The sequence below is a fragment of the Pristis pectinata genome, chromosome 11 (genome assembly GCF_009764475.1).
Source record: "Pristis pectinata isolate sPriPec2 chromosome 11, sPriPec2.1.pri, whole genome shotgun sequence".
NCBI lineage: Eukaryota > Metazoa > Chordata > Chondrichthyes > Rhinopristiformes > Pristidae > Pristis > Pristis pectinata.
In genome coordinates this window covers 10162497-10177295 of record NC_067415.1, presented here as the reverse complement: position 1 = coordinate 10177295, position 14799 = coordinate 10162497, and the positions used below count along the sequence as shown (strand labels likewise).

The 14799-nt window shown below is 45.1% G+C and overlaps 1 protein-coding gene across 1 annotated transcript in view; it reads left to right on the top strand.

The window, feature by feature from the left end:
• The window catches only part of LOC127575921 (CD99 antigen-like protein 2), a 72079-nt gene that overhangs the window by 44630 nt on the left and 12650 nt on the right, over window positions 1-14799 (top strand). The window contains exons 2-6 of the mRNA XM_052026159.1: window positions 2196-2255; window positions 6559-6585; window positions 8223-8279; window positions 11326-11364; window positions 12773-12829. Coding sequence (XP_051882119.1) covers window positions 2196-2255; window positions 6559-6585; window positions 8223-8279; window positions 11326-11364; window positions 12773-12829 — 240 coding nt within the window. The remainder of the gene's footprint in view (window positions 1-2195; window positions 2256-6558; window positions 6586-8222; window positions 8280-11325; window positions 11365-12772; window positions 12830-14799) is intronic.

Genomic DNA, 14799 nt, shown 5'->3' with positions numbered 1-14799 from the left:
CTGCCTCACAGCTCCAATGACCTGGGTTCAATCCCAACCTTGGGTGCTGTCGGTGTGGAGTTTATCCATCCTCGTTATAACCGTAGGTTTCCTCTCAGGTTCCTAAAGGTGTGTGAGTTAGTTGGCTTCTATAAATTGCCCCAAGTGTAGGTGGGTGGTAAAATATGAGAAGGTGGAAGTGAATGAATAGTGTAAAATGGATGGTTGGTGCAGACTTTGGTCTGAAGGGCCTGTTTCTATTGTGTGTGCCTCTGACTAATCACAGTACCCTCAGCCACCTGACATCCATGGGGAGCGGGAGTGCTGTGGTTGCATGAAAATTGCTTAAAAATTACTGTACATCACACTAATGTTTTAGGCATAAACCTTTGAATTGCTAAACTGTATGTATGGGGCAGGCACAGTAGCATAGTGGTTAGCGTAACACTATAACAGCGCCAGCGACCTGGGTTCAATTCCGGCCACTGTCAGTAAGGAGTTTGTACGTTCTCCCCGTGTCTGCGTGGGTTTCCTCCAGGTGCTCTGGTTTCCTCCCACATTCCAAAGACGTACGGGTTAGGAAGTTGTGGGCGTGCTATGTTGGCACCGGAAGCATGGCGACACTTGTGGGCTGCCCCCAGAACACTCTACACAAAAGATGCATTTCACTGTGTGTTTCGATGTACATGTGACCAATAAAGATATCTTATTATCTCCTCTTTATCTTTTTAAATGAGTATTACACTTAAACTCTATATTTTAAGGTTAAACAGTTAATGTAAAATACAGCAAAAATCAAATGACTGAGTATACTCACCATCGCATGAAGTGCTAAATCTTCAGAGGTTGCTGCTGCTAATTAGCCTGCTATTGCACTGTCCTTTAGGATAAACATAAATTCTTCTTAGGTAGCCTACAACCCTTGGTATGAGCGTTGAAGGCTTTGGGTAACTCGCACCCCTTGTGTTCTTCTCCCACTTGTCCACACTGGTTCTCTCTCTCTCTCCATTTTGTTCACATTTCCATCCCTTCCCCACCTGGTTCCATCAACCCTACACGCCTATGCTTAACGACCTGGGTTTCTTCCCCCTTTCCTCACCTTTCTGATTCTCCCCTGCCCCACCATCTGCCGATCAACCCTTATCTGGTTCAACCTTTCACCCACCAGCACTTGACTCACCCCTCACTCTCGCCTCTTTATAATGGCTGTCTTCCATCTACAATCTCAGTCCTGATGCAGCGTCTCGACCTGAAAGGTCGAATCAGATTTATTGTCACTGACGTGTGGTGAAATTTGTTGTTTTATGGCAGCAGTACAGTGCAAGACATAAAAACTACTGTCAGTTACAAAAATAATTACATAGTTCAAAAGAAGAATAACAAGTTAGTGTTCATGGACCATTTAGAAATCTGATGGCGACCATCTTTGTCTACACAGCTGCTGCTCAACCCACTGAGTTCCTCCAGCAGTTTGTTCTTGGCTCCAGATTCCAGCATCTGCAGTATCTTCTGTCAACATAAATTAAAAATGTTTTCACACTTATTTTGCATAACACTTGAAATTCACTGCATTTTTTTTGTTAATACACTTCACCTTATTAGGCTATGCATAGACCTGGAGAAACAAAGGACTGCAGACGCTGGAATCCAGGTGAAAAACACGATGATGCTGGAGGAACTCAGCAGGCCAGGCAGCATCCGTGGAGAAAAGCAGGCGGTCAACATTTCGGGGCAGGACCGTTCTTTAGGACTCAAGAAGTCCTAAAGGGTCCTAACCGGAAACGTCGACTGCCTGCTTTTCTCCACGGATGCTGCCTGGCCTGCTGTGTTCCTCCAGCATCATCGTGTTCTTCATTTATGCATAGACCTGGGTTAGGCTACCACTTAAACTAAAAATCACTTAATTCTAAATGTCAAAAAAAATCAGTTTATTCGCTGTGGATGGCACTTCATTGGGATTAGCAGAACTTTAAGTTGGAGGCTTAATATTTTTAGAAATCTTTAACAATTGCATGAGAATTCGGGATGCATAAATACTTGATAAGCAAGAGTTTATTGTAGTGCGATCAGTAGTTGAATCCGGTGTTGGGCCCAAGAGGTAAAATGAGTGCTAATCCTGTTGACGTAATTTTCTTTTGTTGATACAATTGGTATTAAACATACGTGATTTTTTGTTTTGGGGAACTTGATTTCAATCCCTGTCTTTTATCATCCAGGGCAGGATGATGGTTTCAACCTAGAAGATGTATTTAAAGACTTGCCAACTCAACCTCCAGGTATGTAGTAATAATTTTATTAATATTGAGTTATACAGTACAGAAACTGGCCCTTGAGCCCATGTCCATGGTGACCACCATGTACCCATATATACTAATCTTATTTACCAGCACTTGGTCTGTAGTCTTCAATACCTTGCCAATTCAATTTCTCCCTCTTCCTTTCCAGTCCTGATGAAGGGTCTCGACCTGAAACGTTGACTGTTTTATTACTCTCCATAGATGAGGCCTGACCTGCTGAGTTCCTCCAGCAGTTTTTGTGTGTGTTGCTCCAGATTCCAGCATCTGCAGAATCTCTTGAGTCTCAATTCAAATACTCATATAGTTGTGAGAATACATTCCTCCTATTCCTTCAACCCCTCGGACGGTGCATTCCAACTTCCAACCACCCTCCGGGTGAAAGAATACTACCTTAGATCCCCTCTAGACCCAATATCCCTCATCTTAAACCTGTGCCTTCCACATTTTATGCATATCTGCCATGGGGAAAAGATTATCTATCCCCTCATAATTTTGTACACCTCAGGTCCTCTATCTGTCCTGCCGTCCAAGCCAACTCCACTTCAAGGAAAACAAACCCAAGCCTACCAATTTTCTCCTCCTATCTGAAGTTCTCCATCCCAGGCAATGTCCTGGTGAACCTCCTCTGCAGTTCTGCACTTTCTCCTGTGTAATCGCATTCCCACTTGTCGTCTGGCGACCAGAACTGCACACAGTCCTGCAACTGTGACCTAACCAATAGTTTTATAAAGTTGTAACCCAACCTCCCTGTTCTGCTCCAGCTAATGAAGGCAAGTGTCCATGTGCCTTTTTTTTAACCACCTTTATCTACCTGTGCTGCTGCCTTCGGAGATCTTTGCACTTGTAAACAAGAGGTCCCTTTTAAGAGGATTTTAACTTTCCTAACATAGAGTGGGACTGCCATACTGTTAAGTGCTTAGGTAGAACATAGAACATTACAGCACAGTACAGGCCCTTCAGCCCTCAATGTTGTGCTGACATTTTATCCTACTAGATCTATCCAACACTTCCCTCCACATAGCCCCCTATTTTTCTATCATTCATGTGCCTATCTTAGAGTCTCTTAAATGTCCCTAATGTATCTGCCCCCACAACCTCTGCCGGCAGTGCATTCCATGCACCCACCACTCTCTGTGTAAAAGACTTACTCCTGACATCCCCCTTGTACCTTCCTCCAGTCACCTTAAAATTATGTCCTTTCCTGTTAGCCATTGTCGCACTGGGAAAAAGTCTCTGACTGTCCACTCGATCTATGCCTCTTATCATCTTGTACACCTTTATCAAGTTATCTCTCATCCTCCTTCTCTCCAAAGAGAAAAGCCCTAGTTCACTCAACCTATCCTCATAAGACATGCTCTCCAATCCTGGTAAATCTCCTCTGCACCCTCTCTAAAGCTTCCACATCCTTCCGATTATGAGGCGACCAGATGGGGTGGAATTTGTTATGTACGTTCAGGAAACTTTCTTGGGCAATATATAGAGGCCCCTACTTGGGAGAGGGCAAAGCTCAATCTACCCTTGGGTAATAGGTGGGCAAGTGACAGTGGGGAAGCACTTTGGGGCCGGTAACCATAGTTACGGCATGGGACAGAACTGATCCACAGGTCCAAGTTCTAAATTGGGGCAAGGTGAAATTTGACGGTATGAGACTGGAGTTTGCAAAGGTTAGTTGGAGTAGGTTATTCGTGGGCTAAGGGGCCACGAGCAAGTGGGAGGCTTTTAAAGATGAGATAGTGAGAGCTCAAGGTCTGCATGTTCCTGTTAGAGTGAAGGACAGGGCTGGTTGGAGTAGGGAATCCTGGATGACGAGGGATATTGAGGCCCTGGCCAGGAAATAGGAGGAGTTACAGGCAACTGGGATCAAGTGAATCCCTGGAGGAGGATAGGGGATGCAGGAGTGTACTCAAGAAGGAAATCAGGAGGGCAAAAAGGGGGCATGAAGTAACTTTGGCAGGGAAGATTATGGAAAATACGAAGAGATTTTATGTATATTAAGGGAAAACTAGAGAGAGAATGGTGTCCCTCAAAGACCGAAGGGACACCTTCGTGTGGAGCCGCAGGAGATGGGCAAGGTCCTTAATGAATATTTCTCCTCTGTTTTTACTGTGGCGAAAGACATGAAGACTTGAACTGGGAGAAGTAAATGGGGAGATCTTGGGGATAGTCTGCTTTACAGCAGAGGAGGTGCTGGATATCTTAAAAGGTATGAAGGTAGATAAATCTCCAGGGCCTGACCAGGTTTATCCAAGAACACTGTGGGAGGCTAGAGAAGAAGTTGCGGGAACCCTGGCTGAGATATTTGCATCATGGTAAGCCACAGGTGAGGTGCTGGTGAACTGGAAGGTAGCAAATGTTGTACCTTTTATTTAAGAATGGTGGCAAAGTAAAACCTGGGAACTGTAGGCCAGTAAGTCTAATCTGTCCAACATAAGTTACTGGAGAGGATTCTGAGGGATAAGATGTACATCTGGAAAGAAGGGTTGATTAGAGGTGGTCAGCACAGCTTTATGCATGGTAGAACGTGTCTTATGAACTATTGAGTTTTTTGATGAGGTGACCAAGAAAGTTGATGAGGACAGGGTGGTAGACTCGGTTTGTATGAACTTCAGTAAGGCCCTTAAGGTTCCACATGGTAGGCTGCTCTGGAAGGTTAGATCACATGGAATCCAGGGAGAGCTGGCTAATTGGATACGCAATTGGCTAGATGGTAGAAGTTTGTTTCTCGGACTGGAGGCCCGTGACTAGTGGTGTGCCTTAGGGGTTGGTGCTGGTTCCATTGTTGTTTGTCATCTATATCAATGATTTGGATACGAATGTGAAAGGCATGGTTAGTAAGTTTGCAGAAGACACTCAAATAGGTGGTATAGTGGACAATGAAGAAGGTTATCAAAAATTACAGGGGGATCTTGATCAGCTGAGTAAGTGGGCCGAGGAATGGCAGATGGAGTCTAATTTGGATGAGTAGGAGGTGTTGCATTTTGGAAAGTCAAATCCAGGTGGGATTTTCTCAGTGAATGGCAGGGCCCTGGGGAGTGTTGTTGAACAGAGGGACCGGGACCTTGGAGTACAAATTTACTTAAAGTGGAGTCACAAGTAGACAGGGTGGTAAAGAAGGCTCTTGGCACACTGGTCTTCAGTCAGGGCATTGAGTATAAAAGTTGGAAGGTCATGATGCGGTTGTACAGGACGCTGGTGAGGCCGCACTTGGAGTACTGTGTTCAGTTTTGGTCGCCCTGCTTTTGGAAGGATGTTATTAAACTGGAAAAAGTGCAGAAAAGATTTACAAGGATGTTGCCAGGACTTGAGGTACTGAGTTATAGGGGAGAGGTTGGACAGGCTAGGACTTTATTCCTTGGAGTGCATAGGAGACTGAGAGGTGATCTTAAAGAGGTGTATAAAATCACGAGGGGCATAGATAGGGTAAATGCACAGCCTTTTACCCCAGAGTTGGGGAATCAAGAACTAGAGGGCATAGATTTAAGGTGATCAGGGAAAGATATAATAGGAACTTAAGGGGCAAATGTTACACAAAGGTTGATATCTATGTGGAATCAGCTGCCAGAGGAAGTAGTTGAAGCAGGTAGAATAACAACTTTTAAAAGACAGTTGGACAGGTACATGGATTGGAAGGGTTTAGAAAGTTGTGGGGCATTCTGGTTAGCATGGACAAGTTGGGCCGAAGGACCTGTTTCAGTGCTGTATGACTCTATTAAATCAGCATTATCTAGTACGTTGCATTCAACTGTTTTAACTAATTGGTTATTGCACCTGCCAGTTAGAACCATATTTTACCCTTCCTCTGCCAATTCAGTTGGCAAGGTCTTGCTTGCTTATTGTCCTGCTGGAGGACCACTAGCAATTAGTGCTTCAGATCACAGCTGAGTCCATCCCTAACACCGAGCACAGTGAGGTCTCTTCTGCTCCCTGTGTTTACTTCAATGTACAACTGCAGCTCTCTTGGGCAATTGGTTTACTCACTGAAATGTTGGAGATCCTTTATATTTCAGTGTTTATCTATATGGTTTTAAATGAAAGTTTATACTTCAATCAGAATAATTCAAAAGCTTAGAATATTTGCAGTTTTTTTTAGGGAATTGTATCTTAATTGTAAGGTGAAATTCCAATTGGTCATCTCATTTGATTGCTGGAGTAATACATGAGGGGAGAACTCGTTCAAACCTGTGTGCCTTTTTGATATGTGAGCATTGTCATTTATAACTTGTAAGGGCATATGATATGCAGTCAAAATAAAAAATATAAAACTTATTTCTTTCCCTTACAGCTACAAAACCTAACTTGCCTGATGTTCGTAAGTATCTTTTTCTTTTGCACACTAAAGGTTCAAAAATGTTACCCTTTTATATGCTGAGCTAATTTTAAAAAAAAGCCTTTCTTTTTGGTATTAGTTTAGAACGGTGTTCTTTTATATTGGCAAGATTCCAAATTTTGAGGGAATCCAAATAAATCTGTGTATAAATTCAGAAACCGAACCCCTTTCATTATCTTTTTAACAAGCTCATGCATGAGTTTGGAGCAACAGATAAGCTGCTGGAGGAACTCAGTGGGTCAGGCAGCATCTGTGGAGGGAAATGGACAGCTGATGTTTCTGGTCTAGACCCTTCATCTGGACTGGATGAAGTCTCGATGAGGGGTCGAGATGAAAATCCTTGACCCGAAACATCAGCTGTCCATTTCCCTCCATAGGTGCTGCCTGACCCGCCGAGTTCCTCCAGCATCTTGTGTTTTTGCTTCAGATTCCAGCATCTGCAATCTCTTGTGTCCCTGTAATGCATAAGTTTGCTGGTTAAATCTGTCTCCATTATGAAATCTCTGAACAATATTACCATAACTTTTCAAATCTCTGTACCTCATAAACGTTACACCCACTCCCTGTTATATGGATTCTCTTCACGCTAATGGAAGGCTACAAAGGTAGAGCAGAGTGTGAAACTCTATTAATTGTCGAAGATTTGACACTTTTGCTGGTTTATTGACTTGTGCCAATCTGGGCAAGAAGCAGCCATTGGTTCCTGGAGCTTTGGACAGCTGCTGACTAGGTTTGGGTTGAGGAATGCGAGCAGAGTTTGGGACAATAGAAGCCACAAGTTTCCTCGTGGACCTTGGAAAGGATTTCTGATCCTAGTGGACCTGCCCACAAATGCATTTTTCTCCCTCTGAACTCTCCTCCATTGCACCCCAACCGACTTTGCACTTGCAGACATCCACATTCTCTGCTAACTTTTCCCTGCCCTTGCACTATATAACCCTTTTGTACAACTCCAACTTGATGGGCTTTTGTTTGGGGGCAACCACAAAGTCTTGAGGGTTTTGAATCTTGCAGTTGACTGGCTTCCACTGGAGGTAAATTTTGTTTTCATTATTCACTTTTATGTAATGTAGATGTTATTGGGTAATATTTATTTGCTCCTTTATCAAGAGTTGCCCACTTCTGTGTCAGGAGTCACGCAAGGCAGACTGGTTCGCCAAGATCGTTCGAGGAAGGAAATCTGGCCTGGTGCAGGGTTTCAACCTAAAACGTTGACAATTCCTGTCTACCCCACCACCACCCCCACTCCACAGATGCTGCTTGACCTGTTGAGTTCCTCCAGTAGATTTTTGTTGCTCCAGATTCCAGCATCTGCTGTCTGGTGTCTCTCAAGGAAATCTGTCATCTTTGCCCAATGGGTTTGTGTGACAATGCACTGGATTCATATACATCGTCACTGATACTGCTCTGGAAAATTTTGAGTAATTGAATTATCCATTTGCTATGGTGGCATTCAAACTCATCTTTGGAGGCTGGTATTGACTCTGGAATTGAGTTATTGAACTGCCATCCAATGTCACTGGGCTCCTGCATTTTTGACAACCTTGATTTGATGCCTTTTCAGCATGCATGGTACTTTTATTCAGATGTTCTCATTCTCTCTTCTATTTTGTGTATAGCATTAGATTTTGATGATCCCAAGGTACCTACTGATCCAAAGAAGAAGGAAGACGATTGTAAGTTGTATCTCTCTGTGGTATTTTGGCAATATTTGCATGTTCCATCTATACTTGTGTTAAAGATCCTTTTCATGATCTCTCCTGAGGTCAAAGTTGTGCGTTTGATAATTCTTATAACTTACACAATGGAGTAGGCCATTTGGCCCATTGAATTTATGATGGCTCTCCAAGCAATCCCATTTTCCCCCACCCATTTCCCTGGTAACCTTCTCGCTCTCTCGCTCTCTCGCTCTCGCTCTCTCGCTCTCTCGCTCTCACACCTATGGACTCCACCCAGATTCTCCTGTCACCCCGTGGGGATAATTTGCAGTAGCCAATCAACTGACCTTTGGGATGTGGGAGGAAACAGGAGCAACTGGGGAAACCCATTTGGGGGGGGGGGGGGGGGAATGCAAACTCCACAGTGATAGCACCCAAGGTCGGGATCGAACCTGGTTGCTGGAGCTGTGAAATGGTAGCACTACCTACTGTATCACTCTAGGAAATGCAGCAAGCTCCTACAAATCACAACGAGGAATAAACGTGATTGAGTTGGTAGTGTTGGCTCAAGAGTAATTATTGTTCAGGACACCAAATACTGGGCTCTCCTGGTCTTCAGACAGCGTTGTGAAATCTTCCCTCTCAGATGACTGATGGGACCTCCTTGTTTAATGACTTGGCTGAAAGACTACACCTCCCATTATGGAGTTGTACATTGGCCCGGCACTGGGATTCGACCCAGAAGTACCAGCCCTAAGCTATGACTGATCATTGGTCAAGAAGCTCAGTTGGTAGGAAAGGAGTTGATTAGATGCTTGAGTCCTCAACTTGAGCACGTTTGCTTAGAAATCGCAGTGCAATAAACAGCATGTTTGGTCCAGAACGTTTGGAGGGACTCTGGTCCTGGAGATGTAGCAGAGGGGCTTGGGTATGGAGGTGGGAGTGGGCCAAGGAGAGTAGGTGTAGATTGGGGTGTTGATTGGGTTGGGTGGGAGCGAGAAAGGAAATGGGGGGGGGGGGGTCAAGGGATAAACTGGAAGGAGACCAACGATGAGAGGTGGGTAGGGGGTGTGGAATTGGGAAGAAACATCTGTGGGAGGAGATTTGGCTGCCAATGGAGCCAGACCCCCTCCTATGGACCTCCTGTAGAAGGTGGTCTTGTTGTTGTGGGAACCTTGTGTTAAGGTGCCATGTATTTAGCAAGTTAATTTCGAGGGACTCAATGTACATTGACACCATTGCACATATCTGTCTGCACATGTGTGCAATGTACCTGGAGGGTCTGGACAGGATATGCAAATGCACCTGTCCATGGACTCCAGAGAGTGCAATCCTAGTAGTCCCAGTAGAGGCTGATGCTGGATTCTTCAGGCCAATCCAAACATTATCCAAATTCATTGGGGGCTTTGAAGAGGGGCTTGGATGGGCACATGAATGAGGGGAAAATAGAGGGATATGGGCATTCTGTAGGTAGGAGGGATTAGCTATGTCAGCACAACATTGTGGGCTGAAGGGCCTGTTCTGTGCTGTATTGTTCTATGTTCTATTATAAAAGGAGCATTCAGCATTTGTCAAGTTTACAGTGAGTTTAGATATTAGTCACATGTACATCGAAACACAGAGTGAAATGCATCTTTTGTGTAGAGTGTTCTGGGGGCAGCCCGCAAGTGTCGCCACGCTTCCGGCACCAACGTAGCGTGCCCACAACTTCCTAACCCGTACGTCTTTTTGAATGTGGGAGGAAACCGGAGCACCCGGAGGAAACCCACGCAGACACGAGGAGAACGTACAAACGGAGGGAATTGAACCCGGGTCGCTGGCGCTGTAATAGCGTTACGCTAACCCTCTACATTGTGATGACTGGGATTACCTGTGGAACAAGGCACTGGTTGTAGGTTAGAGAGGCAGATCAGATGTAGCTGGCTTTACTCCCAGTCTCCTTCAGGATGGGAAGAGGGTCACCAGGGCCTTGTGGTGTCACGTGCCTGGCAGTCGAGTCTCTGGGACGCTGAGGGGTTGGATATCAAGGGGTGCGGGGAAGAGTGCAACTTGTAGTTTTAAGCTGCACTTCCACCATTCAGTGCACGAGGTGAGGAAACTCATCCTCTCCGTTGGCCGGATCACTGTCGGCAGGGGGCCGTCCGCTGGCGCAGGGCTGGGAGACTATGCTGGCATTCTGAACCCAAGGGAGGAGCTCGGGGAGATGCCCAGGCAAGTGGTTTGGGGCATGTCAGTAGATTAGTGGTTGACCATGGACAAGCATCCAAGGAGCTGAAAACAAGAACTTGGCAGGTTGAGCAGTATCTGTGGAGACAGAGGGATGGTTGACCTTTCAGGTTGATGCCCTACAACTCCAGTCCTAATGCAGGGTCTCAACACGAAACATGGACAGATGTTTGTCTCCGAAGATGCTGCCTGACCTGCAGAGTTCTTCGAACATGGAACAGTACAGCACAGAACAGGCCCTTCAGCCCACAATGTTGTGCCATCATAGCTATTCCCTCCTGCCTACAGAATGCCCATATCCCTCTATTTTCCTCTCATTCGTGCCCATCCAAGCCCTTCTTGAAAGCCCCCAATGAATTTGCTTCTGGCACCCTATCAGGCATCCACCACTCTCTCAGTAAAAAACCTACCCCTCACATCTGTTTCTGAACCCTAACCCCTCTCACCTTAAAAGCATGCCCACTGGTATTGGATCACTCAATAATGGGAAAAATTCTTTGAGCATCCTTTTCTTTTTAAACTGGAGATGCCAGCATCTGCAGTCTCTTGTGTCATTATCAAAGGAGCAGGGGGAAGTGAAGACCCAGGAGAAAGGCTCAGCCCATTATAAGCCCCACCCACAGTTGGCTCTTCCACATCCTGTCCCTCATTTGGATACTTGTGTTTGCAAATCTTGAGTGTGAGTGCATGGACTGCAGTCACCTCTGGGGGGGGGGTTTTTTCTGCACAAGGACACCATTCAGGGTAGTTTGTGGAGAGTGTGACACCAGCTTGTCTAATCGCTTCCGTGACGTTCCAAAACACTGTTAACTTCACTTCATCTTCACTCTCTTTTCAGATGATGGGTTTAATTTGGATGATGCCGTTAATGGTGAAGGTAGGTACAACTATTTCAAATTGACTCATGCGAATTGTTATTTAACCTTTACAGTAAATCATTTAATCTCAAGGGGAAACCCTTTAAGTGGACAACATGTAGCTGGGGTGGGGAGATTTTGCTGTGTAAAGCTTCATGGCATGCTAAAATAGGCCACGTATGTCATGTAATTGTGGTACAAGTATCCCAATCCCTCAGTTTCTTTGGGGCACATAGTGGGACAGATAGGGTACCACTCCCATTTTGTAATCCAATCCCTTACTCCAATAAATCCTGAAGAACAGTTTTCCTTGTCTTCTCAGGTATTGGGAGATGTCTGGTATTCGGCCTTGATTGCCAATCTTGTATGAGCTGCGTGGTACTTTGGAAGGATTGTAACTACCTCTGGGGCTTTTTCTGCACAAGGACATCGTTAAGGGTAGTTTGTAGAGAGCTGGACACTTCTCTGTTCTTGAGCTCAAAACAAAGTGGAGCTTCTGCTTTGTACTGTAAAACTGTAAATCCAGCATGCTCAGGACTTTAGTGCTAGATTAGTACATTTTACGGATAATCAGATGTCATTTTAATACTCCAACACACCTTTCAATTCGCCTTTTGAAAAGGTGTTAGAGGAACATTTCAGTGAACCCAATAAGCTTAGAGAGAGTGTGGGAAATGGAACCAAGTAAGTTGCAATGGAGGGTGGGCAACAGAACCAGGCGAGTTCAAGGGGAGAGCAGGAACTGGGGCCATGGTGAGTGGACATTGTGGACTTCACATGTTAGCCAGTTACTGAACCACTGGGATTTGTGAATGGTTGGATAGTGGAGTATTGGAGTTTTGCTACAGTCTGCTACTATCCGGGTAAACCCCAGCTTGTGTGTTGCCCGATGACATACAGTCAGTCAAGAATCCAGGTGCTGACTTCCCTACTTTTAGTTTACCCAAGTTTAGGGAGGTCATTGTGTTTCATTATTCTTGTAAACCGGGGTGTTGATTTGGCTTCAGATTGAATCAAACATTAGAGGGTAAAAAATTAACGTTGGCCACTAAGTGTGGCTTTAGAAATTTAATGCTGTCGGAGTAAGTGGAATAACATTTTGGAAATGGTGCGGAGCTATGGAGTTGGAAACAGGCCCAACTTGTTCATGCAGATCAGGGTATCTTCCTGAGCCAGTCCCATTTGCCTGCTTTTGGCCCGTATCCCTCTAAACCTATCCACGTACCTGTCCAAATGTTGTAACACTTTACATTATTGTTTAAATGAGTACAGTGTGTAACTGCTACAACACACATTCACTAAAGTGATGGGCACAATTTAACTCAAATTCACCAATATTTGTTGTGGGAGATGATACAATAGCACTATCTAATCTGCACTTGAGACTGGATTTCAAATCGTTAAACTGTAGTCTTGTTTCTCTGACAGACAAGTACACTCCAACAAAGGCTCCTCATAAGCCAGGCGGCGGCGGTGGTGGGTCAGGTAAGGCCTTCTGATTGTTAGTGTATTACTGAGCTGAGTATCTGCTGACTTGTGAGCATGTTAGGGTTATAATGTTTTTGACTTGTATGTCAGAATTTGTCCAATAGTAGTATCGCTTGTACATTTTTATTTTCATTTGGGCTGAATGGCATGTGCTGGTTTTCAGAGCAATTCATCAGTCTCCTTCTCCCACTAACTTCCCTGTAACCCATTCTCTCGCATGCATGACAGAACCTGCAGTGGGCGGTAAACACAGCCCAGTCCATCGCAGGCTCGTCACGTCCTTCCATCCAGTCCACCTTCACGGTGCGTTGCTTCAGGAAGGCTAACGGTATCGTCAAGGATACCCGCCACCCCTGGCCGTTCCCATTTCTGTCTTCTACCTTCTTGAAAGCCCGGACGACCAGACACAAGAACAGCTTCTTCCCCACTGCTGTCAGACTTCTGAATCAATCGCTTCTTTTCACACCCACTTTCCGGTGACGCTACCACATTCCCAGACTCTTAACTCTGCCTCTCTCGGTTATTCCATCATTGTCACTTCAGCATTTCTCTTTGCACTACAATCTGTGCAACATTCTGCCGTTTTGCGCTCATTGCTGTATTTATTATTACCACGTGCACTGTTTACTCCCTGAGCTCTTCACGCAAGCAAGGAACTTCATTGCACCCTGGTGTGTATGAGAAAAAACTGATCTGTAATCTATCTGCCATCTCTAATTCTCCTGCCTTGTCTCTACATTTTGGACTGTTTTGCAAAGAACTGCAGAAATTGAGAGAATGAAAATCTGACGAACTACACTGTTTAATAGTGGCAATCCGTCCCAGTCAAGGAGTCTTTTTCCCAAAGAATTGGTTTCTGGACCCAGTGGTGGCTGTTGAGGATGGTCCAGGATTGGTAGTTTCTGGCTACAGCTTGGACACTCATCTGAGTGGGATGGACTGAGTTGAGGCCAAGATTGGGTCAGTCATGACCTTGCTGAGTTGCAGAGCAGATTGGAGAGTTAATAAGATATCTTTATTAGTCACATGTACATTGAAACACACAGTGAAATGCATCTTTTGCTTAGAGTGTTCTGGGGGGCAGCCTGCAAGTGTCGCCACGCTTCCGGCGCCAACGTAGCATGCCCACAACTTCCTAACCCGTACATCTTTGGAATGTGGGAGAAAACCGGAGCACCCGGAGGAAACCCACGCAGACGTGGCGAGAACGTACAAACTCCTTACAGACAGAGGCCAGAATTGACCCAGGTCTCTTTGTCACTGTAATAGCGTTATGCTAACCGCTACGCTACCATGTCTGCCCTTATATGGCCCATTCCCCTCTTTTTCTTGCTCCATTCCTGAGCCTGAAGAAAAGCAGTTGCTTCTGGAGTTGGGAGTAGCATCTGGAATGCCTCAACCATTGAGAGCCATGAGTTTGAATCCCACCCTGGCAACTGGGGAAACGTCAACTGGGGAAGCTAGTTGTAAAAGTTCACCTGGTTTTTCTCCAAACCCACCATTGTGGTTGACACTAACCCTCTGAAGCAGTTGTTTTCGAAGCATTAATTTCATAATTGACCACCATGTGTACGTTGAGCATTCAGTGCATATGACTCCCTTTTATAGCAAGCACATTTTTATACTTTTGTTTTAACCTGGGACTAGTAGTAGTGTTGATCTTTTGGGACGTGCCAATTTTATCAGTGTCCATTCCCTGTCCATTAACCTGGATAAATGCCTTCTGCTGCTGAGGAGTGCTTATCTGGTATTTGCAGGTTATCCACGAAACATTAGCAGCCTATAAGGGAAAAGGATTCAAGCTACCCCTTCTGAGTTAAGTGGGCATCTGGGGTACATGATACCTGCCCAGGAAAGTCTCCTGTGGGAAAGGCCTTAGCTCTACTGGGCTGTGCAAAGCATTTCATTGTTTTTTCTTTTAAGATATCTGGCCTCTACCTCAATGAATTTGTGTCAACTTTAAATGG